Below are 25,677 nucleotides of genomic sequence, written 5' to 3'. Positions count from 1 at the left end.
GATCCACTTATGCATAAAGAAGTGCATCCAAAGCAAATGGCTCCCTTTACACACTGTCCCCACTGCCTTCAGCTCTTTGTAATTCATCAATGAGATCTTTTAAGAAGCTGCTCTGCACTGGAGCGATGCCTCATCTGGACGACACGTGTCCTGGAGTAAATAAACCGTCCATATGTGTTAGTGATGAAAGCTGAGGGGCTTTATGGCAGTGATAGTTTACAATGACAACACAGAGACATTTAGTCTCTAGAAAGTGACACACAGACAAAAATCAGGTGTTATTTACACAATCTACAGTAACAGCAAATAAACAATGTTTGTGAACACGTTACCATCGTTTCATCATTAGCAGCTTCTGTATTTTATACAAAAATATATATATTTAGCTCAATTCCAGGATTTGGAAATTTGTGACATTATGAAGTGCTTTGGATTGGATTTGTGTAATATTATCTCCTATAAAATGTAAAATAGTTGGTTTTCCCACAGATATTAAATAAACTATATGTGCTGTTGTGTCTCAACAATTTGTGTTACTAATGTTTTATTTTTTATGGAGTTACAGAGTTAATGACAACTATTTTACACTGACCGTTCAAATGGCTCATTTCCTGTCATAACAGGAAGTCCCAGAACATACTTCCTGACGTTTCATTCTGTGCGTTAAAGGAAAGTCTGGGAGTGTTTCCAGAGGCAGACAGATGTGTTTCAGTCATTTTACACAGTAATCGGCCTATTGATTGTTGTTCCATGTATTATACATAATTACCTAGCTCATGGGCTAACCGCTGAGCTAATGCTAACTTGCTGCTATTTATGTTAACTTCCAGTGGAGCATCACATTACCAGTAGACTTAACCTGTTGTTTCCATGGAGATATAATGTGATTTAAAAATAGTTTGGGAGGGTTTGGGTTTTTGTATGTAAAGGTAACGATTAATATTGGCATATCAGATATCAGTAAAAAGTTAATATTAAACATTTCCAGATGCATAAACATGTTAAAATATGAGCTAAAACCAAACCAAAGAGCCTTTAATGGTATGAATGGTAGACCTCCTTCCTCTAAAACAATGTCTATATTTATCCAATCAATGGAAGCCATAAATCCCTCTGGGTTTAGATATCTGTGATTATTATAATGTCTCAATTTGTTTGGATTAAAAACAATGACGCTTTTATAAATAATTAACCCAATTAATATTTGCTAAATTTAACCACACAATCCACACTTTTTTATTCAAATATGAGAAATGATCTAGTTTTAAACAATCACTCATTGCTTTTGTGTTTGATATTAAACAGTTGAATATGACCATGTGGTGGAATCCAATCACATCCTCAAAATGATCAAAGCCAAAAGTCTGTAAAAGTGTTTCTTTGAAATGTTCCAGAAGCATCTGTCAGTAACACCTTTGAAACATCTGTCACATGGTCAACAACACACCACATTTAAACAGTTCAGGTCAAACCAAACCTTTAGAAATAAATAAAAACACCAACAAACAAAAACTCATCATCTGACTTTAACAGAGCAGATGGTGTTTTCAACGTCGTGGATGAGACGAGCAACATTCGTGCAATTAAAGGTCTGCTTCATTCAAACCACCTCAGCCAAGGAAAGGAAGCTATTATACTGTAAATGACTAAATTACTTTCTGGTACATTTGGAGAGTTAAGAATGAAAGATGAGCACTAATGAATAGTTATCTTGTGTTCAGCAGATTGTGGTGGATCAGCGTTAGTTATGATCAGCGTTTACTGAAGAAAGCTTTGTTTTCATTCAGCCAAAAAATGAAATATTCTGACTGTAAACTGTTTTTTTCACACTTCTAATGTGATATATACATGTTTGAATCTACAGTATATAATTCATGATCTAAAGTCATTGGAGGAAAAGTTGTAGTTGTTTGTAAAGCTATAAAACTAGTGCAGGGGTGGAGCAGCCTTTACTAAAACCATGATGAAGCTCTTATTAAGTCAGTGATTCTCAACATGTGGCTCTTTGCCTTCATTTTAATTATTTCCTCAGAAAATCTTAATAGGGAACATTTTTTAACCCCATTTTTGCTCCTTTTCCTTTTTTTTTCAAAAGTTCTTTTTGACACTTGTCCAATTTTTGTCGATTCTTTAACCTTTTTTATTTATTTTTTTTTGCCACTTTTCATCTAAATAAGCTACGTTTGGTCCAATAATGAACACTTATTTTTTCCTTTAACTCTTTGTTTATCTTCGTTAAATGTCTGGCTGTGATTGGTTCGATCCCCATATAATCAATGTAACTGGACGTGTTCAACTACGAATCCCTCTGTGAAAAGTGAGGGGGATCCACCCCCCCCCCCCCCCCCCCAGGTGAGACGCACCTGCTTCAGTGTAATTTTACTACAAAGTACCTTTTCTGCAGCTTCTCATGTCCTTCCACCATCTTTCATTCAAGCTGAGTCAGCATCAGTCATGTGACTCTCCAATGATAGATAGGCAATCTAATCCCTCTAGGAGTAAAAATACCTCCACTCACTCAATCCTTGACCTTACAGGACGAGCAGTCAGTTTGGTTCAAAGCTAAAGCTATCACATAAAATGGATTTTGTTTTACTTCCCTTCAATCAATCAATCACAGTGGAAACATTTGAGCTAAAACGGCTGCAGAAAACTGTCAGTAATAAAGAATTGTTGTTGTCGTAGAATCTTTCACTATCTCCTGTTTCATTTAAAAACACGTATTTTTGACTTCAGGCAATTTAGTATCAATAGAAGACGTGGAAAGTTCAGGAAGCAGTGAAGGAAATGCCTTTAGAACAGGAACTAAGTCAGCATGTGTTCAACAGACGCACGGATACAAACTGTGATTTATTACACATTTAAAAAATAACATTATGTCTGGACAAGAAAATGATTTTAATGATGGAGGAAAAAAAGAGGCTTAAATTGGATTTGATTGAGAAAACATTAGTGAAAATATAATATTGTTTTGACTGTGGATGGAAATTATAAACCAAGAGAAGAACCATGAATGGAGCAAAGTATGACAGTAAAAACCCTTTTATTGATTTTTGATTATTTAATGCAGATTCACATTAAAAACAAAGCATCGCTGCTGAAATTCTTTTCCGGTTCGTTTCTTTATCACCTTTCAGTGAAACCTGTTGTTGTCTAAAGTCTACTTTTTACTTTGAAATGAATAATTTCAGCATCAGTAAAGCCTCACACATGATTCAATCATTTCTGCTAGTGTAACAGTAGCTAAAGACATTTAATATTACTACAAACGCTACTGTATATGAAAAATAGCTGCAGGTTATCTGGGATTCCTTTATGTCCTAGATTTATTTTTCTATTATTTTTTTTTCAAAGAAAAAAACAACTGTGATTTCTTCCATTTAAATAAATATACAGTAATGCAGAGGATTATTCTAACCTATGAATATTCAGCTACAGTGCCTTTATTGTGGGGCCAGGTTAGTCGTGTAACTCCTTCAGATTATATTAATGATCAAAGCCCATCATTTTTTAATCATCAAAGATGACCTTATTGGAAAGATACAAAGAAAAAATATAATATTGACTTTACAGCAGCAGATTTAGCTTAAAAAACAACAACTGCTGAACTGATTGATGATTTTTATTTGCATTCAGTTTTTGTTCCTTAGAATTACCATAAAGTAGAGCAAAAAATTATAATTTATTCATTTGCAGACCAGAACCATGTGAACAGTGCATTTATTTGTCATATTTTTGGGAGGAAGGCACTTGTTGAGGTGGCCTGTGCGTATAGCATATAGCGGACCCTGGGTGGCGGCCTAAAGGTCAAAAACACACGTGGTTTGTGCAGACGGATCAATCCGTCATACGTGAGGTGGGTCTGTGGTAGAGCCATGGGAGAGATGCCACCATGCAGCGGCTGTTTGAACCCAGCACGCTACAAAGACACACTCTCTGCTTGAGCGTTCACACACACACACACACACACACACACACACAAAGGTCTGCTCACAAGCATTACTCACTCAGGTAAACATTAGTATTTACCCCCAGCAGAAAGAATCACGTTACATTGATCAGTCACATAAACACAGGATTAATTAAATTATTATTAATAATAATATTATTAATAAATTAAATGTTACACATGCAGCCAGACCTTTAAATCTAGATTAAAAGAGAGGTGATTTTAAAGGATTACATAAGTTCATCTTAACACCTGTTACACCTTAGGACGGAGGGTCAAACTGGTTTTAGTTCAGGGCCAAATACGGGCCGCAGGTTTTAGGTTGAAAAACACATCCATTTACAGTATAATATATGAAACATAAAGTATGGACGGCATCACCAACGTCTGAGCAATAAGTGACAGATACTTACAAGTCCTTTGATGTATTTATTTTTTGAAAAATTTGTATTTAGTTTGTGGAGATTTGGTGAATAATTTTGGAAAAATTGAGACTTTGTTCAACATCAATTTACAACTGAATTATTTGGTAATTTACTGAATGATTCATGATTCAGGACAAAAAGTAGTTTATTTGTGCATTTATGGGGTTCTAATGTTTATAGTATTACAGTAAACTCTCATTTTACCAAATATAATAAGAAGTGAATTTAAAGTGCAACAGCTCAAAAGTCTATCAGTACATGATTTTATCAAAGGGATGGTTTAATAATCTGATGGATAATAATATATGTAACATTATTCATTTTTACATGTTTCTCTAACGTGGTTGTTTTGTTATGTGATATTTATTACCTAAAATATAAAAACTGTCTGAGACAAGTGGTCCCACTGGTTAGCATGTACCGTACTTTAGCTAACGTGTACTGTACTTTAGCTAGCGTGTACGGTACTTTAGCTAGCGTGTACGGTACTTTAGCTAGCGTGTACGGTACTTTAGCTAGCGTGTACGGTACTTTAGTTAGCGTGTACGGTACTTTAGCTAGCGTGTACGGTACTTTAGCTAGCGTGTACGGTACTTTAGCTAGCGTGTACGGTACTTTAGTACATACTGTAATTCAATAAAAAAAACAGACACTCCAACATCAAACCAGGGCCTGTTTTTACTTGATGACGAACCTATTGTTTTATCAGTAAAATCATAATTATTCTGCTTTAAAAGATGTTTTGTCTGACAGTCTAACATGAAGCTGTAACTATATAGTGTGTGATGTAGTCTTTACCTAATGAGGTGTCATATGCACTTTATATTAAAGGGATGGCCTTATTAACCCATGACTGTTAAAGGGATCACTGTAACGTGACGTCCATGAGACAGAAAGTCATTATTTTGATTCATTTAGAAGGTATTTGTTAGCAACATGCTAATTGTAGTGTTGAAACTACAAAGAATTAAAAGAAAAATAAACAAACCCCAAAATGACTTTTGTAATAACATTTTATTTTTTTAAATAAAATAATTTGGTTTTATGAATTTTTCTTAAATAAAAATACAGTTTTGTCCAAAATGAACAGCAGAACAGAAGAAAAGCTGTAGTTTTATGGAATGATCCATAACCATAACACATTTCAGTCTCTGCTCTTTAAATCAAACCTTCCTGAATCTAAACCAAGCTTTCCACCATTCTAGTTATTTTTTCCCCTTTAACTTGATTTTTGACAGCCAATTCAATTAGGCTGGATATGTGTCGGTGTAAAAAAGGCAACATGACAAACTGGAAGATGGATGGCAACCTTTGCTTCACCATTAAAATCACAATTGCGTTGCATTGAAGCTGAATGTATTGCTGTATTACCAGCTGCTGCAGAACGAACACATGGTCATAACTAAACCTTTTATTTTTAACAGCAGTGGTCAGAACGATGCCTGGGATATTCACCACATTTTAAAAAATCATTCTTTTAGAGTAAATGAAAGATTACACAGTGTTTTTCTGTCTCACTAATCCTCTGTGGGTACGTCCGCTCTCACTGAATCACTATTAGGGTGGACTTGTTGATAAATGAAGGAGTAAAGGCTGATGTCAGGGTTCTTACACACAGAGTGGTAATACTGCTCCAACAGATCATACACCTCCCCTATCAGACACACAGAGATGGTGAAATGTGTTTTATTAAAGGAATTCAAATAAACATGAATAATTATGAACTAAAGATGATGTTTTCCTCTCACCAACACTGATGTTCTTCTGGGTGAGGAAAGAGTGCATGTTGTAAACATCTGTCATCAGACGACTGTCTCCAAAAGTGAAATAAGCCACATCCCGACCCGCCTCAGCAGCTGCCAACATCTGGACAAGAGCTGGAGGAAAACACGTTAATACAGGTTAAAAAACCATTATATTCACATAAAAGATAAGAAAATAGGAGAAAAATAACAGCCATGTTTTATTTATCTATAGCAGTGGTTCTCAAACCTAAATCCAAATCTATCTACAACACTTTGCTCAGAAATGATGAAAGTATGAAAAAACAACTATAGACATAATGTTAGAATGAATAAGTGAATGAAACAGTATTTAGTGGCTCCAGAATAGATTCATTTCTATAGTTTTTTATCATTTCTGGTCATATCTCACCTGGGGTGGGACTTTATTTGTTCTCTCTAGTACCCCCTGTAATGCCCTCACTTACCCAGAGGGATACACGTACCTCCATTTGAGAAACACTGATCTATAGGTTCCTCTATGGATTTTGTCAAAAAAAGAAACAACTACTGAAGCAAAGGTTTTAAAATATGGTTTTACGTTGGATGCTGAGCTACACCTGCTTCTGTAGGTCTTAATAAAAGGTAAGTAATGGTGGGGAATAGGCTCCACCCCTCACTGAGAACAAAGGCAGGACGGCTGTGGCTCTGTGGCAGCTGTGAAACACGTCTGATTAACCACGGCTGCCAAATTAATGAGCACAACTCAATTCCTGTGTTTTCAGCCACTTGCTCACTTTGCATTATTTCACTGACTTTCTGCAGAAAATATCTGGTAATTATTAGAAATAAGGAGGTCTAACACACACCCCTGAGGGTAGAGTAAAAAACTGCATCTGCAATTTGAGTGTAGACACGTCATTAGATGCTGTGCCTCTATCTATTACATATGTCTATGATGCATTTAGAAGCAGCTACAACTGTCCTCAGTGACAGTGATGCAAGGCACAGACAGAAAACTGAACCAGATTGATGAACTCAAGCAGGCGATCAATTTCACTATTAATGAAACATATTAACTTAGTCATTTGATCAATAGGAGGAAGGCGGCAGAAAGGCTTTAAGTAAATGAACGCACTCCACCTCGCTCACAATCAAATCCTGACGGAGATAATGTGTCACCTTTAAGACGTGTGTCACCTCCAAACACGCCACAGCCCCAGTTCCCGGTCGCCACCGCACTGAGGTGCTCAGGTTTCTGCTCTGGACGAGCAAAGCCACAGAACGCCTGTTTAAAAAGAACCAATTAAAACGTCACTATAATTACATTAACTACAATAATCTCATTCATCATTCAAATGATTTGATTAATGCCAATATGGAAATTGTTATGATTATGAGTTAATATGTGGTCAATGTGGATCTTTGAAGAGAAAATGTAATTATTGATATCCATACATTACAAAAACCTTTTTTTTTTAATATAAAAACATGGTCAAAATATAAACTCTGGGATGTTAATGTAATTTATGAAGCTCTGTATTTCACTATTTAAAAACTATGCAAACATAGAGAGAACATGTAATCTCTGCAGATTAACTCAGGGTTTCACTGGATACGTCTCTGCTTGTGCGACACGATTGACGTCATGAGACGGAGGAGTTCTCACGATATTTACATAAGAGAACCCAGTTAAAGAGTTTTAAACTTTTTTTTTTTAAATAGTGAATTACAATGACATATACATTAATAAAGTGCAGAAATATTCATAAACCAGTACAAATACAGACGAGCATTTATGTGGTTAATAGAGCCATAAAGAGAAAGGAGAGGAAACATAAATAAATTAATAAAGATAAATAAATAATGAAATATATGTATCTATTACATTATTTCATTTCAAAGCTTTTTTGTTACATGTTTTAAGGTATTAAAATATAAAGTTGTTGACAATATATAATAGAGATAATATGATGAAATATGATCTGAAGAGTCTTATTTTGAAAAGTAACAGGATGCTTTAGAGAGACGTAACACAGCAGACCTGCATCCAGTGTGTAAACACCTGGATAATCAATAAACACACCTATCAATCACTATTTGATCAAAGATAAATGAATTAATACAGAACTGTATGAACTGTAGCGCCATCGTTAAAATGACGTTTAGGGTGAAATTGAATAGATTTCTGTGTGAAATCATAAAGACATGACACATATAGATAAACCATATTGATCTTCATCTTTGAACATTTTTCTCAACCTTGTAAAGAATGCCAGACTTTACAACAACATACATACATAGATACTGTAAATACATACATACACATTTTAAAACACAGCTAATGGTAATTTAAAATGTGTTACAAAGGTAATCATTGTGATGAAGTATCTTAATGATATTAGCATGTTTAGGGCCTAATTGACAGTATAATGAACACAATGATGTTAATTTACTTCAAAAACCAAAATCTATCCAACATATGACACGTATCTGTTATTCAAAGATTTCCACTGGGAAAAATAAATATGAGTCATTATTATTAACACGCCTGACGTTTTTGACAGGACTATATTTTATCAGCAAAAAGCCATTTACGATAATCAATGCAAAGCAACCATGAGGTAAAACAACCGTTTAAAAGAAAGCACGCCTCGTGAAGAATTAACGCACAAAGCAGTTAATACGAGATTAATATAATCTGTAAAATGTAAAACCAAGAAGTGAATAGAAATAAACCTTGTTGAGTTCTCTGTTGATCTTCATGGGTTGAAACTGTTCTAGAAAGTTTCTAAACAGCAGAGCATCAATGGCCACGACCTCTGTGCATCTTCTCTGCCAGTTGTCCCTGAAATACAGAAAACATGTAGAATTAATCAGATTGTAGAAGAATACGTTAGGATTAACTGAGCATATATGTATTTAGTTCTGGAATCATTTGATTAATGCTGCTATCAAGCATTAAAATTACAACAAGTAAATACAGTAAGTGTTATTTAATACGTGTCTGGACAATGAGGTGGTTTGTTTCTCTGATGGAGACGAGCAGCATTAATTTATTGATTCAACCACAAATGTTATTGATCTTCATTTTACATTGGAGTCATTTTAAAATTGAATTTAATGAAAATGATGTGATTATCAAGTATGCAAGAGAAATCCAAACCTTGGCGTGACGTCCTCGTGGTTGCCCTCCCACTGGTACGTCTGTGCATAGCCACTGTATTTACTGTACTGCTGCGTTCCTACAAAACACACAACAACATCAGCCCCTCCCCATCTATGAACAAAGGCATCTATCTATAAAAGCAAGGAACGTTTGTGCGTGCGTGCGTGTGTGTGTGTGTGTGTGTCTAATATCTCTGTGGATCAGGATCAGACTGAGCTGAGAGTTTCAACATGGCTGCTGCTTGGTTCAAGGGTGTGCGACGTTGAATTTGTTTAGACGCCCCACCCCCACCTCTACAGTGATGACGTCCCACACAACCTCATTTGTCCATCCACTTGTCCGTCCCACTTTTCTATAGTAACACGTACTTCCTACGGGCACTGCACTAGTAATATATAAAACAGAGAATTCATCAACAGGAAAATGAGAATAATACATATGCAATATAATTTCTTAAAGTACCTGACTAGATGTAATAATAACAGAGGACTAGTAATCAGCAGCCTCCCATTTATAAAAGACAAAAAAGGAAATTTAAAATTCTAGCATGTTGGTAAAAAATCAAATACCAAAAACTTTTATTCATCAAGTTTTTCAAACCTTTATTTAAACGCCAAACTGTATTAAACGTCCTCAAGATTACAAACAATGATTAAATAAGTTTTCTTTGCCTCAAAACGTTATTGAAAAAACAACATTTTGAGGCAGAGAACATGTGATATAATTATAAATCATCTGTATATGCATTTCTTCTTTTATGTTTATTTTTTAACATGCCAGCATTTGTTATCTCATCTTAGGTTGACGCCACATATAGTGGAAATAAATAACAGTTTTTTTATTTGTTCTTCTTTGCATAACACCTTTGTAATAAATAAGTGTTTTTTATCCTCTCAAACAAATTGATTGATATCATTAAGTGATCAGTCATGTATTCTGTTTCATATTTAAAACTGAGCTTTAAAAAAAGCAAAAGTACATTTTATCTAATTACTCAATTCATCAATGGAATAATCAATAGTCTACTTTATCACAGAAACATTTACTAACTGCAGATTTTGTTGCCTTACCCTTTACTACATAAAAAACTTCAGTAAAATCAGTAAAACAAACCCATTCAATCACATTTAATATCAGAAGATCAAATCTGGCCAAATAAGAATGTGCCACACATTTATGAAAGTGTTTCAAAGGTTGTTCCATTCATGTGTAAATATTGTTTTTGCTGAAAGGTCTGAAGTGTATCTCATTGACCTGCAATAATTTATACCGTTGATCATCTTCATCTCAATGAATTTTTTTTTCCAAAACCAAAAGCCTCTTGTTTTATCCACATTTCCTTTATTTAAAATAATCACGACTTCTCTTTGGTGTTATTTATACCTTTGACCGCCCGATGTCCAACAATAAATGATGATTCATTTAAGCCCTTTAGTAAATGTCTCTGCAGAGACTGTTCTGTATACCAATGGTCTATGATTTACCACATGACCACACGTTTTACAGCGTGGAGCGAAGGATACAGGGCGGGGTTTAATATCGATGATGGAATGAAGGAATCCATTAGTGGAGCAAGTCTTTGGAAGGATTTCCAGCTATAATTAATTCTGGACCTCTGTAATAAAGTTAAGTGGCCTAAGTGGAGAAGCAGGAAACGCAGTGGACAAGGACTCTGAAGGTGAGTAAAAAAAACAAGATGTGCTATGATAAGATGTGCCTGCATGGGCGTGTTTTAGACGTGGCCCTTCAATTTCACTCCATTGCAATGTTAAGTGATTCATCTTTCACGTTCTTTATCTGATAGCAGGCATAGGCAACTGGTGGCCCAGGGGCCACATGTGGCCCTCAGTGAAATGTATTCAAATGACAACAAAAAACACACAAAATCATGTTACAAATGCTCCAAACACACAAACTGTTAACAAAATGACACAAAACAGGAAAATACTTAAAACAACAAAAATGCAGAAAAAGACAGAAAAATACACAGAACTAAAACAAGAACCCAAAACAATAAGAAAAACACACAAAATGACTAAAAACTGAGAAAACATGAAAACCACAGACAAAGACAAACCCTTTGTTTAAACGTGTTCATGCTCTGATTGGTCATTATTCTAAATGTGGCCCTCAGATCAGATTAATCATATTTTTGTGGCCCTCACTGTGATAGAGTTCCAAGAAAGTGATAAAAATGCACTTAATGTTTTGGAGTGATGAGGTAAAAACATGCAGAACTGGATGGTTATGTAAATGAGTCCTGAACAGAAAGCACTCATTTATTTTCTTTATCTTTTGTATTTTATTTTAATCACTGATTTCAGTGATTTTTTAATGGACGAGTTAAAGCAGTAAAAACAACAAAAACATCTGCCTGATTGATTGAACAGTGTTTTCTAAGAAGAGGGGAGAGCCATCAGCCTCATACTGTGAGATCTTTCTATTCTGGTCTCTGGTCTGCTTGTTGTAGACATTCAATACCTGGAAATGACTAACAGACACCCAACAGAGCAATCACAACACTCCACTCCAATCAAACAGACTAGCAACAACTACAAACATCCTTTAAACTCTTAGTCAAGGTGAATTTAAACTACCTTTAATAAAGAAAACAATAAGAGTTCAGATGTAATAATAAAGACAGACCTGTGATGATCAGACACTCATTGTGGTCCAAAACTTCTGTGAAGAGACGGGAAACAATGAGCTCAGGGTTGATCAGAAAACGAATTTCCTCTTGAACGAGACCAGAACCGGTGACTCCTCCCCCAACAAACCGGTTGGCAAAGTCGACCTAAAAAGCATCAGAGATGGATGATGGAATAGGTAGAGTACTGTAGTCACATCTGCTCATTCACACACAAAAAACACTCATTAAATGTAAAAAACATTTTATTTCAGTCTTTTTATTCAATGAGTGACAGAACTCATGTTGATTGACAGGTGGCCTGAGGCGTTGACCCCCTCACAAACACACAACGAAGCAGGAATTCTATATTTTAATGTACGAGCTGAAAACATGACAATGTATAATTAGGCCAATGAAAAGAAGGCCAGGCCCAGTAGGTCTAAATGAGTCACAGAACGTAAGTGTTAGAATAAAGTCATCCAACAATAGGTCACATGACTGAATATCCAGTGGGAATTAGTAAAACAAAAAGGTTATTGATCTTAAAACATGACATTGGCTCAATAACAGATGGTACATTCACTTAAGCTCCACCCACACTTCCACACACCTATGCCTATGACACTAGCCTACATCAGTTAACCCCACCCTTTTTAGTCCCTCCCACTCATATCACACAGGATTATGATAAATATGGAAACAAACCTTCTTCAGATACTTTTTAACTTTCACCAGCTTAGCTCAGCTGTAGCTGAGTCAGCAACAACAGAACAACTGATGGATTCAACCAAAATTAAAGTTCATATTCTGATATTTTTCACCATCATCTCCATTTGTTCTAAGAACCCCAACAACATAGTATTTAAGCTTTATTTGACCAAACCTGCCTGTTTTCTGGAGTTTTAGCCTCTGAAAAGTCACTTTCTGACCAATTCTAAAACCAGGCTGTGTGAGTGGGCGTGTCTATAGACGATGACTCCACACACCAGCTGATCACTGGCATCTTTCTTTTACTATTCACACACTTCTTGTTGTTGTTTTAAGCCAAAAAACTGCACATTACAGTAAAACACATGGATATTTAAGCAGATATTGTGATTATGAGTCAGACAAACACTGATGAAGTGTATGCTGAGTCAGCAGCTTCTAACACTTAGCGGAGCGGCTACGTTGCTTTATTGTCATCATCTCATTTAGAAATTACAGGAATAATCCATTCATGGTGACAGTCAGAACTGCTGAGTCACAGTGTGTCACAAACACAGTGTTGGGTTCTAAGATGTGATTGAGCTGGAAATTGTTTCTGTGTGTTATCAGATTTACACAGACCACAAACAAATGACTGGATGGTTTTAATTCACATGTTGTGTTATTAGAAAAATAAAAATGCTCCCCCCTCCCCAATATCAACCACGGGCTGGATGTGATGTGCAGTCGGGCCATAACCACGGCACCCCTGGATTAAACCAATCCTTAGACGACACTGCAGAGCGCAGCAATCTGAGAGCACATCTCCCTAAACTGGCCACTCAACATTGGGACAGCCAGCGAGCCCCCAAAGACCCCAAAGCCCACTTTGACAGGCTGTCAGCAGCTCAGCCCCTACACTGCATCCATCAATCCCAGCTGCAGTGTTGGAGTGGAGCTGCTCATGTGTGCACATCAACTGTCACTTTGTGGCGACTGGAGGCAAACAAAAGGTGAAAGCCAGAGCGAGCCATCCTGACAGAATATAAGAAAGAGAGCAGGGGGGGCTCAGGGGGGGCTAAGGGGCCTCGACCCCAGTCCCAGCACATTCTCCTCTGCTTGTCACACGATGCCTCAAAGGCCTTTTCAACAGCAGTAAGCATTCTGTGAAGAAACCTACAAAACAGCAGCTTTGACGAGGAAAGGGAGTGAGAACAGCCTCCCAAAAGAAATCACAGTTAATTTCAATTACTCTAAATTACCAAACCTCCCGTCCTACATTTGACATGAATATGACACGAATATTATGAGTTCTGACCCTCGGTAGCTCACCTGAAGCATCCCACAACCATCATCTTCAATGGTTCCTTCACAGGTAATGTGTAGCTTTGTGAGCTGGGTTTGTGAGCTGAAACACAAAGATTTTACTAATTAAACAACTCATCAAACTTCTAGGACTGTATTACTTTATCATTCTAATACCAAACCTTTTCCACTTTGGTGGTTTATCCAAATGTTTACGGGTGAATGTCACAAGTCCAGCAGGCACTGAAATACACAAAACCCTGTTAAACACTGCAGGTAGGTTTACATTCAAACTCAAGGCCCAGGGGCCAAATCTAGTCATTTAAAACATCCAAATCCACCCACAGGGTAAAGAAAAAATGGCTGAGAAAAAAGTAAAATTATCAAGTAATATACAACCCCTGGCAAAAATGATGAAATCAGCAATCTTGGAGGATGTTTATTCAGTTGTTTGATTTTGTAGAAAAAAAAGTAGATCACAGACTTGAAGTCATTGAAGATACAAAACTAACACCTGCATCAGATGAAACGTGCTCATGACTCAGCAGTTAGAAAGGACAAAACACAATGACATGAATCATATGATTATCAAACATCACGGAATGTTGCAGAAGATGTTGGTTGTTCACAGTCAGCTGTGTCTAAAATATGGACCAAGTACAAAGATCAAAGGCAAGCATATTGGTAGACCAAGGAAGACATCAAAGCATCAATGCAGAAAACTTAAAACAATGTGTTGAAAACAGAAAATACACAGCAAAACAAATGAGGAACAACTGGGAGGAAATTGGAGTCAACGTCTGTGAGCGAACTATAAGAAAGCTTCTAAAGGGATGAACATACAGAAAAGCTAAAAGAACGCCATCATTAACAGAAAGAACAAGGTTCCAATGGGCTACAGAGCAATGATGGATCATATTCACTGATCAATCACTAATCTGCATTGGGCAAGGTGATGATGCTGAACTTTCTAATGAGATTTATGAATTGATGATATGCAGTCATTACATCTTCAATAAATACAGCAGTTTATGTTGACATTGTGGACACTTTTCTTATTCACTCAGTTGAAAGGATATTTGGGGACGATGACATCATTTATCAACATGATAATGCATCTTTCCATCATAGAGCAAAAACTGTGAAAAGATTCCTTGAAGAAAGACACAAAGGGTCAGTGTCATGGCCTGCAAATAGTCTGGATCTCAATCCAACTGAAAATCAGTAGAAATGGAAGAAAACGGTCCATGACAAGGTTTCATCCTGCAAAGATCTGGAAACAGGAATCAGAGAAAGCTGGAGCTGGATTGATGAAGAGTTCTGTTAGTCACTGGTTAGTCCACGACTCAGAGACTGGAGCTGTTATTAAAGCCAGAGGTGGTGCAACTCAGCACTAGTGGTGCAACTCAGCACTAGTGGTGCAACTCAGCACTAGTGGTGCAACAAAGCACTAGTGGTGCAACTAAGCACTAGTGGTGCAACTAAGCACTAGTGGTGCAACTAAGCACTAGTGGTGCAACTAAGCACTAGTGGTGCAACAAAGCACTAGTGGTGCAACAAAGCACTAGTGGTGCAACTAAGCACTAGTGGTGCAACAAAGCACTAGTGGTGCAACTCAGCACTAGTGGTGCAACAAAGCACTAGTGGTGCAACTACGCACTAGTGGTGCAACAAAGCACTAGTGGTGCAACAAAGCACTAGTGGTGCAACTCAGCACTAGTGGTGCAACAAAGCACTAGTGGTGCAACAAAGCACTAGTGGTGCAACTCAGCACTAGTGGTGCAACAAAGCACTAGTGGTGCAACAAAGCACTAGTGGTGCAACTAAGCACTAGTGGTGCAACAAAGCACTAGTGGTGCAACAAAGCACTAGTGGTGCAACTCAGCACTAGTGGTGCAACAAAGCACTAGTGGTGCAACAAAGCACTAGTGGTGCAACTCAGCACTAGTGGTGCAACTCAGCACTAGTGGTGCAACTAAGCACTAGTGGTGCAACTAAGCACTAGTGGTGCAACTCAGCACTAGTGGTGCAACTAAGCACTAGTGGTGAAACTCAGCACTAGTGGTGCAACTAAGCACTAGTGGTGCAACTAAGCACTAGTGGTGCAACTAAGCACTAGTGGTGCAACAAAGCACTAGTGGTGCAACTCAGCACTAGTGGTGCAACTAAGCACTAGTGGTGCAACTAAGCACTAGTGGTGCGTTGGAGTTTGTTTTTCATAATTCCATAATTTTTTCCTCAGAACTGAGTGATTCCATATTTTTTCTTCTGCTTGATCTAAGAAATCAATTATTGATTATCACAGTTTTTTTCTTGATTTCTTTTAGTGTCTCTTAAAGCCAGAACGCTGCCATTTTAAATAACTTCAGTTTTGTGACGTGTCTGTGATTCTTTCTACAAAACTGAATGAAAATTCTCCAAGACCATAATTCCTACCAGGGGTTGTAGTAATAATATCTCAGTAGGGTTACAAAGGGGCGTAAAATATCTGGCAAATTTCTACAGGAACTTAAGCTCAGGAATTTTGTCAATATTAAAAAAATAGAAACTTTTCATGGGTATTATTTATTGAAATTAAGCAGAAATTGGGAGTAATTTTAAATCACTGTATCATATCCAAACATAAATATTGGAATCCATTTAAAATAACACACTTAAAACATTTCAACCAATTTATTTGGAAGTAGAACTTTACAATTATTCAAGTGGAGTTTCATTGGATGTGTCACAAATTCAATACAACTGGGATCAGGGGTTCAGTTTTCCCATGTTTGTAGAACACGATGGAAGTAATTTTTACTTTCAAATTGTTTTTCCAAAATCCTCAAATAATTTGACAAGATTTCCCCATATTACATAAATACAGTCCCTACCTGTCACCTATTGTTTGGATATTGTCGGTGCCTTATATTCTACACACTTGAGATCAAACTTATCTGTATTTGGCCCCTGAATTAAAATGAGTTGAAGACCCCTGACATAAAATCTAAAACTTACTTTGCTTTGTGACACTTTCAAAATAGCACATGAGGGTTTTCAGCTTTTCAATCTTCTTTGTCGAGGTTCCTTCAAATAACCTAAAAGCAAAGAAAAAATATTTGAATATTTCTAATATCATTCTACTGTGTGGTCGTTTAATAAAAACGTGTATTTCTTTAAAGAAGCAGTTTTAAAATATCAGATGAACCAGTAAAAGTACAGTTGAAGCAGTGCTGAAGAGACACATGACCTCCACTCTCACCATGTGAGTTCAGTCATGCTTTAACTTTTGACATGAATTAGTTCATCTCTCACTAGTCGATTATGTAGGAGATTCTTTGCTGCTACACCAGTTTGGCCCCAGGCCTTCCATCACAGCGCGACACTCATGTGCCACTTTACAGCGCTCGCACAAAAAGAGACGATAGAAGGAAACAGGGTTCCCTCTTTAGGGATACATTAGGCATCTCTGTGTCCCTTTTATAAAACACAGGCTCACTTTCTCTGACCAGTACACATACAGACACACAAAGCTTCTAGCAGCCATGACGACTGCTGGATGGTTCCGTTGCACTTAAAGCCTTGAAAGAAAGAACACCCCACAGCCAGCTCCACAGGCCATCAAAGGAAAAGTAATAATAGTAAAAATAACAAGCAAAAACTTAATGCACTGACAGGCCTTTGGGGATTTATGACCCATTCATTGAGGTCAACACAAGTATTCATTTTTCTTTTCTTAAGTTCAACAATCAAGCCTTGTGTTGTCCTCAGGGGGAAATGTCTTTGACATTACATTAGACACACTACCCACCAGTGAGAGTGGTAACAAACTGTAGACAGTCATTGGGGAGCATTATATAACATTAATACACTTTTAAATTTGTAACTTGACATGAAATATTGACAACTGTTTGTTTGAAATAGAAACAAAGAATAAAGGATTTTTATTTTGATTTATTTTTATTTTTTTAATCTAATTGCACACCAACCTTTACGTGAATGAAATGCTGATTCATTTATTCTCTGATAAAACATCCACTGGCCCAGCTCGACGGTCGAAAGCATCCATCTGAGTTCATGTAATCTCATTTTCTTCTCCATTTAGGTAATTACAACACAATGCCAAAAGAGACGGAGAACATGGCTGAGCTCTGACCTGCTGAATAATCTTTTAAATACATTTGGCTGCATCAGATCCTTCCATTAAAAAAAAAACCTATAAAAAAAATCTGTAATCAATTCAGAAAAATATGAAGATGTGTAATTGAGAGGTTTTATTAATAAGCCGTAAACATATATGTTAAAAAACTGTAGCTTTGTTAAAGCGTTTACTACTGCCTGTATCTATTTTTACATTTTTAAATAAAAAACAACCACAAACAAATCATTCAAACAAAGCAGTGAAAAAACAAAAAAAAAAACAGGTACAGCTTCCTGTGACAGACCAAGTGTGGTTACGACAAAGTGTTCCATAAATTATAAAAGTGAGCATACAGTAGTGGCCCTGCTTATAAATAACGCTTGTTGTAACAATAACCAAAGTCACCAGTTGATCTAAAGTGTACCTGTAAAAGTTGATGTCTGGGTAATTCGTGTACTCTGATTTCCTTGAGTTTCGTCGAGGGAAAGTGCAGAAGAAGGCGTTGGCGAGCAGACATGCCACCTGCTCCTGGGACATGGTGATGGAGTGGTTCATGCCTCTCTTGAGGAGGGGAATCGGCTGGAGGAGACAAAGGAAGGTCAGAATCATTTGTTCCGTGTGTGTACCTAACGTGAAATTGAAGCATGTCATATAAATGATATAATTTTGCACCACTCCATGCATCTCGACTCAGCAATTGTAATCATAATTAAGGTTCAGTCGTGCTCTCAATAAAGCTTCTCAGGTTTGTAATAATCAATGTTTGTACATGTGACAAACATTGATTATTACAACCTTCACTAAAATAAATCAATGATGTTTGTAGCAACACTAGACCATCCAACTGTTAAATATTAGTGCCAAGTTATCAGGGTTGCAGGAGCTCATCTTATTCATAGTGATAACAGAGTAAACTTTGGGCCTAAAATTCACATTTTTGGGGGGGCCATTGGCAGCCATGGTCTTTTAGTAGAGGTAGGGGTTCAAAAACACTAGAATTAAAAGTTGAAATTCAAAACTTAAATTCATGAATATACTGTATTACCAACATTAGTTAAAAACTCTTGTTATACAGTGGTCAGTTTCAGTAAATATATATATATATGTTTTACATCAAGTAAAAACATTTTAGTTTTTCCAAATGAAAGCAAAAAAACCTAAAATACTAAATAAACAATATTTTTAATGCACATAATGAGACTCCATGCCTCCTCGCCACCTAACCCTCTTCAAAACATAGAACATCATTATGTTTAAAAGAAAGTATTTTGTTTTAATTCAACAAAAAAAGTATTGATGAATAATTAAAACTTTTACAGAAGGTATCTGTTATTTTAATGCACAGGCCTGTGAGTGACAGACAATCACATTCCTACAATTAATATAGAAACTTCATTTTAGATAATATAAAAAAAAAAAAACACACTGGAGCCAATTTTTCTTTACTTTGAAAACATTAACTTTGAAAGGCCAAACATACAAATATAAATATATCAGCTGCATCGTGAAATGATTGCACTGACGCTGCTGTTTATCACATGTGCTCATCAACCAGATGAGCAAGAAAATCCACATCTGCTAAATGAGAAGCAGTAACTACTGATGGTGATACCTTGGTGCAGAGCTCCGACGTGCTCAGTGCTAATTGCACCATGTCTGGCAGCAAGGAGTCAAACAGATGTTCAGCATCAGGACCCAGAACCTGGAGAGAGCAGGAGAACGCTTTATGTTTGTTGTTTTGCCACAAAATTCATCTGTGACATGATGAGCTGTTTGAGTTATTCAGTGTAAGACCTGTGCTCCTAAATAAAAGGTGTGAATGACTTTGATTTTCTGATAAAAGATCAAAATGTTTAGCAAAAGTATACATTTGAAAAAGATTTAAATAACTTGTAAAACATTTAGGTTTTAGAAAGCCTATCCATAACATAACAGTCATGGGCAACTGAGGGCCAGGGGCCACTTGTGGCACCAAGAACATACAAAATGACAGAAAAATACACAAAATGTACATCAAAATCACAAGACGACTACAAAAAATAGCAAAAATATATATATATATATAAAACAAACAACAAAACCAAGAAACACAACACATTGACTCTAAAAACACACAAAATAAATAAAATAAAAATACACAGAATTACAGAAAAATATACAAATGACAATAAAAATACACAAAAATGAGTAAAAAGACACAAAATCACAACACAAAGACAAGTTTACTCCAAAAACACAGAAGACGACAAAACAAAAATACTCAAATAATAGAAAATCACTACATCTATGATGCCACAACTATTGCAGGTGTTAATAACTTTAATCATACACAAGTTTTACAAATACAGTGTTTCACAATTTACAGTGTGAGAATGAGCGTTCACGTCTGATGGCCATGCCATCTTATTACCACTCCTATTGGAAGAGATGTAAATGAGCAAAGGGTTAAAAGTGAAGTGACATTATGTCCCCTGGACAAGCAGCCTTGCCTGGCAATTTAGCCAAGGACATTTATATCATGGCAGGAGACGCCTGCCTAAACACCTGTCATAAGTAATGACCAGACTGACGTCATAAAGTGCTCCTCAGGGTGCAATAAATGAAGGTGGCTGACAGAGCAGAGAGACGTTCTATCTAAGGCCAGCTCTTTAAATCAGCTGAACTAACTATACAGGTCTGTACATCACAGCAAACTGACACAGCAATCAAAGCAAGAGGTGGGAGGAGAAAAACAAGAGCCTCAATAGCCTATAGATCTAAAACAATAGTTCATATGTCACTGAAACATGTAACCAATAGCTACGTCATCACAGCTGGAAATAAAGGCGGGAGGTCGTGGATTAAATGGATGAAGAAAGTTGATGCTGTCCGTCAAAATGTATTCACATATTCATAAAGTATGTTTGCAGGGATGAATATTCAATGAAGGTTTCTAGCCGTCACTCCATGACATTCATGTCCAAATCTTCTGACACTAGCATGAAGCAGCGGTAACAAAGAGCACTGTTTGTCTTTCTGCATATTGAGTTTATCCTTATTATTTACACTGTGTTAAGGCCAAAACTTGCTTTTTATTTAACAAATGAAGATTTACAAGTTACATTATCCATGACTGAGCTTTAATAATCCAGGACTTTTTATCACATGGTATGTAAGTCACACAGTAGAGTAACATTTAATAAAGGTGAATGTATAGGATCAGGCTTCAGTGACAGCCTTTGTGACACCATCACCTACGTTAGCATTTTTTATTTTTTGACAAGTTAATATACGTGACCTTTTGGCAAAATATTACATTTTCCACTTTTCCTATGAAGGGCTGCAACCCTCCCCCACTTTATGAAAACCATTAGTGTTCATCGGTGAAACGACAGGAAAACATTCAACATAGTGACAATCATGTGAAAAACCCTTACGTGTACATTATTTTGTGACATGAAATAATATTGAAAACATGTCACTTGTGGTTTATATAAACAATAGAAACAAATCGACCCCGTTTCTTTTCTGTTTTTAGCCGCTGAGTGTTTCCTACATCAGACACTTGTGAGGACGCTGCCAACGCTCCAAATGGAATATTCCCCTCGCCCATCCCAGTAGCACATCCCTTTCAGATTGTCTATGCAGGATGACGCAGACCACAAAAAAAACAACACAGATGATGGATGGCCTCCAAACAAGGCTGGAAAAAAACCTGTGAGCTACGACCGCTGAACCTAGACCACTCGATGCAAACCAGGCCGTGTGTGTGTGTGTGTGTGTGTGTAATCTCATCATCAATACCATCATTCTGTTTAAATGTCTATGAATTATTTATATCATATACTAACGTATTAAAATGAAGAAGAAGCCTTAAACATTTTACACTGAGTTGTTCAAACTATAATTATTTATAATCCTTTGCTTTAAGAAACGTCTACTCCATACATTTGGATACAGATTTTTGGAAGTCGATCTGATGAAAGTTATTTTCAAACAGTCTGAGAGGTGTTTAACGTTGCTCGTGCTAAATCAAAGCCCTGATTAAACAGATAATTATACACTCACTCTCACTTTACTGCATGTATTTATAATACACACACAAACACAGACATTTATTTACCTTAGCGCAGTAGATATGCAATGCTCTGAAATCCCATTTCTTGGCGTGTGAGGCATTATATTTCAGTATAGCATTCTGTAGAAAAAAATAAATAAAATATAGCAAACCATTCAGAATTATCACCACTGTAAACACTATGCCGTAAAAACTGAAATTAAATTACTAGAAAAAACAAAACTAATGTAGATTTTCTGTTTGTGGGCCTCTGACGCCATCTAGTGTCAAAAAGGTAGAACAGCAGCTCATAAATGTTGATACTGGTTGTCACTCCTTTGGATGTTTAAAATTGATTATTTTACTACATAAGTACATTTTTTATCAGCTAATTCATATAAGAAGACAAAATCTTACATTCTATGATGTTTTCAGTAGTAGTACATATTTAAACTTACCTTCAACTCATCTGAACTTGAAAGTTTCTTGTTTAATGTTTCTTTGATTAGCTCCCATCTGCTCTTATTTTGTCGCTCCTTTGTTTCCTGTTAAAGCAAAAGCTTGTTTGTATGTTTCTGTTTACTTTAGTTTCTTTTAATATCACCACCATATTTTCTGCCTTTTACCAAATTTCACAAGACATGTCCCAACAATCAATAACTAAACAATTACCTCATCTTCAATGGGGAACAAGTTCCAGCTGGAACAAGGCATCTTTACATACACATCATCCCAAGTATCTTTAAATTTTGACGGATATGGGACTGGAATGTTGTCATCTTTGAGAAAGTCTGTCTATAAAATAAACCAGAAATAAATAAACAGTAGAATTAGCATGTGACGTGAAAATCTAAACGCTCAGTTTATTACTAATATATATACAGAAATATTGTTTTTTCCATTTTGATGATTGAGCTTCAGTTAGTTTTACCATTCTTAAAACCTTAATTAAGATCATTATAATAATATGGTTGGATTAGATTAAACGTTTCTACACCAGCCTCTTCTCTGTAAATCACATACCCATAACAAATTCAGTTTTATTAAGCCTCAACATGACCTCCAGGAACCCTCGTGGTTACCGACGATGTGAAATATATGATACTGAGTGACAATAAATCATGTTTTAAGTACAGAAATATGTAGTGGGCCCAAAAAAAAACCCACAGATGGACATGAAATATAAAGCCAATTCTCAATAGAGAAGGCTATAAAAGCAGAAATGTGTCAGCCAAATTTATTCCAATATTTTTTAGTCTGGATTAGTACACAAATAAAAATGTAAACCATCATCAAAAATAGTGAGCACACAACAGCAAGTATTGTTTGAGTCAAGCATTAAAAAGAAATACTTAAAAATATATAATCACAAAACAATCCCAACAAATGTGACTAAATTCAAAAAATGGAAGAAAATTGTGCGTAATTATTGGGACAAACTGACCTTTATCATCACAGTGTGTAGATCAGGATCATCTTCCAGCTGAGGGAGGGGGGCGCTGCAATCAGGCATTCTCCTCAGCTCACTGATTGGTGTACCCAGCCAGGTGACCTCCTGAGAGGCTCCTCCCCCCTCTGCATCCTGGTTATCTGAAGGTTGATCCGATCGGCCTGGTCTCGAAGAAAAACGTGATGAAGTCCCTGAAAAGAATTCCGTTATTTTGCCACTCTGTTTGGAAGAGCTTTGAATCTGATCATGGTGACGTGGCTTTTCCCTGTTCCCACAATCTGTTGAATCTGGCAACACCAGAAAGTCTTGAGACGTCAAAGGTTGTGTGTCTTCATCTGATTCAGAGATGGAATGGTTTGCAGTGTTTTTGCTGTTTGAAGATGTAGAAGATGTGCTTTGAAAACTATCTCTCGTGGTCATTTTATCCTGCTGATCATCTGGGCGTGGTCCAGTCGCACACTTCGCAGGCTTAACCAACCACTGCTCAAGAGTATTTCTGAACTTGCGTAGCTGTTTGTGACCACTTCTTTGAGGGGATTTTTTTGTCTTCACGCCTCTCAAACACCCTGCTCCAGCCTTTGGCTGAGGTTCCATCTCTATCTTTGGTTTGACTTGGATTTTTCTTCTGTCTTGATCTACAGTCTCACTACGGGAGATCTGATCACCTACAGATGGAGGTGTAAAATTAATCAAAACACATATTTCAATGAAATGCAGCAAAATTATATTCATATACAATTGTAAAGTCATAAAAGTTAAACTACCTGGAACTTTTACCTTGGTTAGAAGATAAAGTCAATGTGAGAGAGCGATTATTTGTACGGAATCTCTTTGCCAAGGGTTCAAGATCTGTCAATGCAGTCATTCTACAGAAAAAGTGAAGTATTTAATATAATATGTACGTATCAGATGGAGGCTGAGTGATTAAAGGTGATGACATCATTTAGGTTTACTTACAGGACAACTTGAGCACAGACCAGAAGTGAAGGAGACTTTATCCAGAAGTCTTTCTTTGGTCGTCCTTTCTTCAGTAAGTGACCAAACGTTATCATAGAACATCCATAAAGGACACGCAGCATCTAGAGACAAACACACATCACTGCTTTCATTACTTTTTAAAAATGTTTGGCTTTCATTAAGGTTGAAAGAAAAAATGATTCAGCAATATATCACGATGTTTCACCACGTGATCATAATATTGATCCCAAAAAAAATTCCAAATCGATTTTTTAATCATGTTTTTAACGAAAAAAAATAATAAAAATGATTGCATATATGCATAGCACGTAAAAGCCCAGTGACCAGGTGTCAGTGAACGCACCATCAGAAACTCTCACTTCTCAATGTATTTTAGCTAAAATACTCTTTATTTTCATAAAACATACTGGACACTTTCATCAATTATGTGGTTACTTAAAATAACAATAATAATAATTAAGAACTTAACAGAATCAGAATTTGACATAGAATCAAGTTAAACTTTTTTTCAAAAATGTAATTTGACAGTTTGATTTAAAAAAAAAACTTGATTTTTATATTTGTACTTCAATTACTGTTAGTTTCCATTTACTTGTTCTTACAAGTTAAAAATAATAAATTGTATATCATACCATTTTGTAGTTGTAAAGGTGAAACTTGTAATCGTTGCTATCGTGATATATATCGTATTGTGATTCATGCTATGCACATCTCTAGCTTTCATTAGGAATATTATTCAGAAGTGCAGACAAAACAATTGTATCTTACAAATCGATCAGACTGTTAGATACATTAAAATAATATAATTTTATGTGTTTTTAGCTTCACTTAGCAGACTAGCTTGCATGCTAACCATATTTAGGGTTAAAAACCGACGACAAAACCCTATTTTTAGGTCCCGTCACTCACTGACATATTACAGGCTGATATTTAGGGTTTAATATTGTAAATGTTATGATATAATAACAGTATCTCTGGGTTAAGATTAACAACGAGCACAAAAAACGACTTACTTTACCACAGTAGCTCGTCTGGGTGAATGACGTCACTTCAAATGAAACCACGCGAGATTTCAGGTTTTGTTTAAAAAATAAAAATAATAATAATAATAATGATAATAATGTAGATTTTAAGTTTTCAAACAGCCAGCAAAAGATAATTTACCTATAAAAACTGAGATGTTGTTATTGGAGAATTGAATGTTCACA

General features: G+C 36.3%; 1 protein-coding gene across 3 annotated transcripts; it reads right to left on the bottom strand.

Moving 5' to 3' along the window:
- Window positions 1-5,369: 5,369 nt before the first annotated feature.
- LOC114481975 (poly(ADP-ribose) glycohydrolase) lies at window positions 5,370-25,514 on the bottom strand. 3 transcript variants are annotated; one of them, XM_028477090.1, is made up of 18 exons: window positions 25,483-25,514; window positions 24,449-24,590; window positions 24,269-24,357; window positions 23,486-24,156; window positions 22,714-22,836; window positions 22,500-22,586; window positions 22,108-22,182; window positions 19,618-19,707; window positions 18,430-18,584; window positions 16,883-16,962; window positions 14,068-14,128; window positions 13,913-13,988; window positions 11,911-12,058; window positions 9,262-9,340; window positions 8,835-8,943; window positions 7,278-7,383; window positions 6,123-6,251; window positions 5,370-6,028 (listed from the first exon to the last, which is right to left on the bottom strand). In XM_028477090.1, exons 2-18 carry the CDS (start codon window positions 24,568-24,570, stop codon window positions 5,892-5,894), a joined length of 2,337 nt encoding a protein of 778 aa, XP_028332891.1. In that variant the 5' UTR covers window positions 24,571-24,590; window positions 25,483-25,514; the 3' UTR covers window positions 5,370-5,891. The 3 variants fall into 3 exon arrangements, with proteins under 3 accessions (XP_028332891.1, XP_028332890.1, XP_028332892.1); XM_028477089.1 differs by having other exon boundaries at window positions 24,449-24,570; window positions 25,483-25,511; XM_028477091.1 differs by lacking the exon at window positions 25,483-25,514 and having other exon boundaries at window positions 24,256-24,357; window positions 24,449-24,466.
- Between the last annotated feature and the right edge of the window lie 163 nt (window positions 25,515-25,677).

This window comes from Gouania willdenowi, chromosome 19 (assembly GCF_900634775.1).
Source record: "Gouania willdenowi chromosome 19, fGouWil2.1, whole genome shotgun sequence".
Lineage (NCBI taxonomy): Eukaryota > Metazoa > Chordata > Actinopteri > Blenniiformes > Gobiesocidae > Gouania > Gouania willdenowi.
The sequence above is the reverse complement of the archived record's forward strand: the minus strand, read 5'-3'. Positions and strand labels throughout refer to the sequence as shown.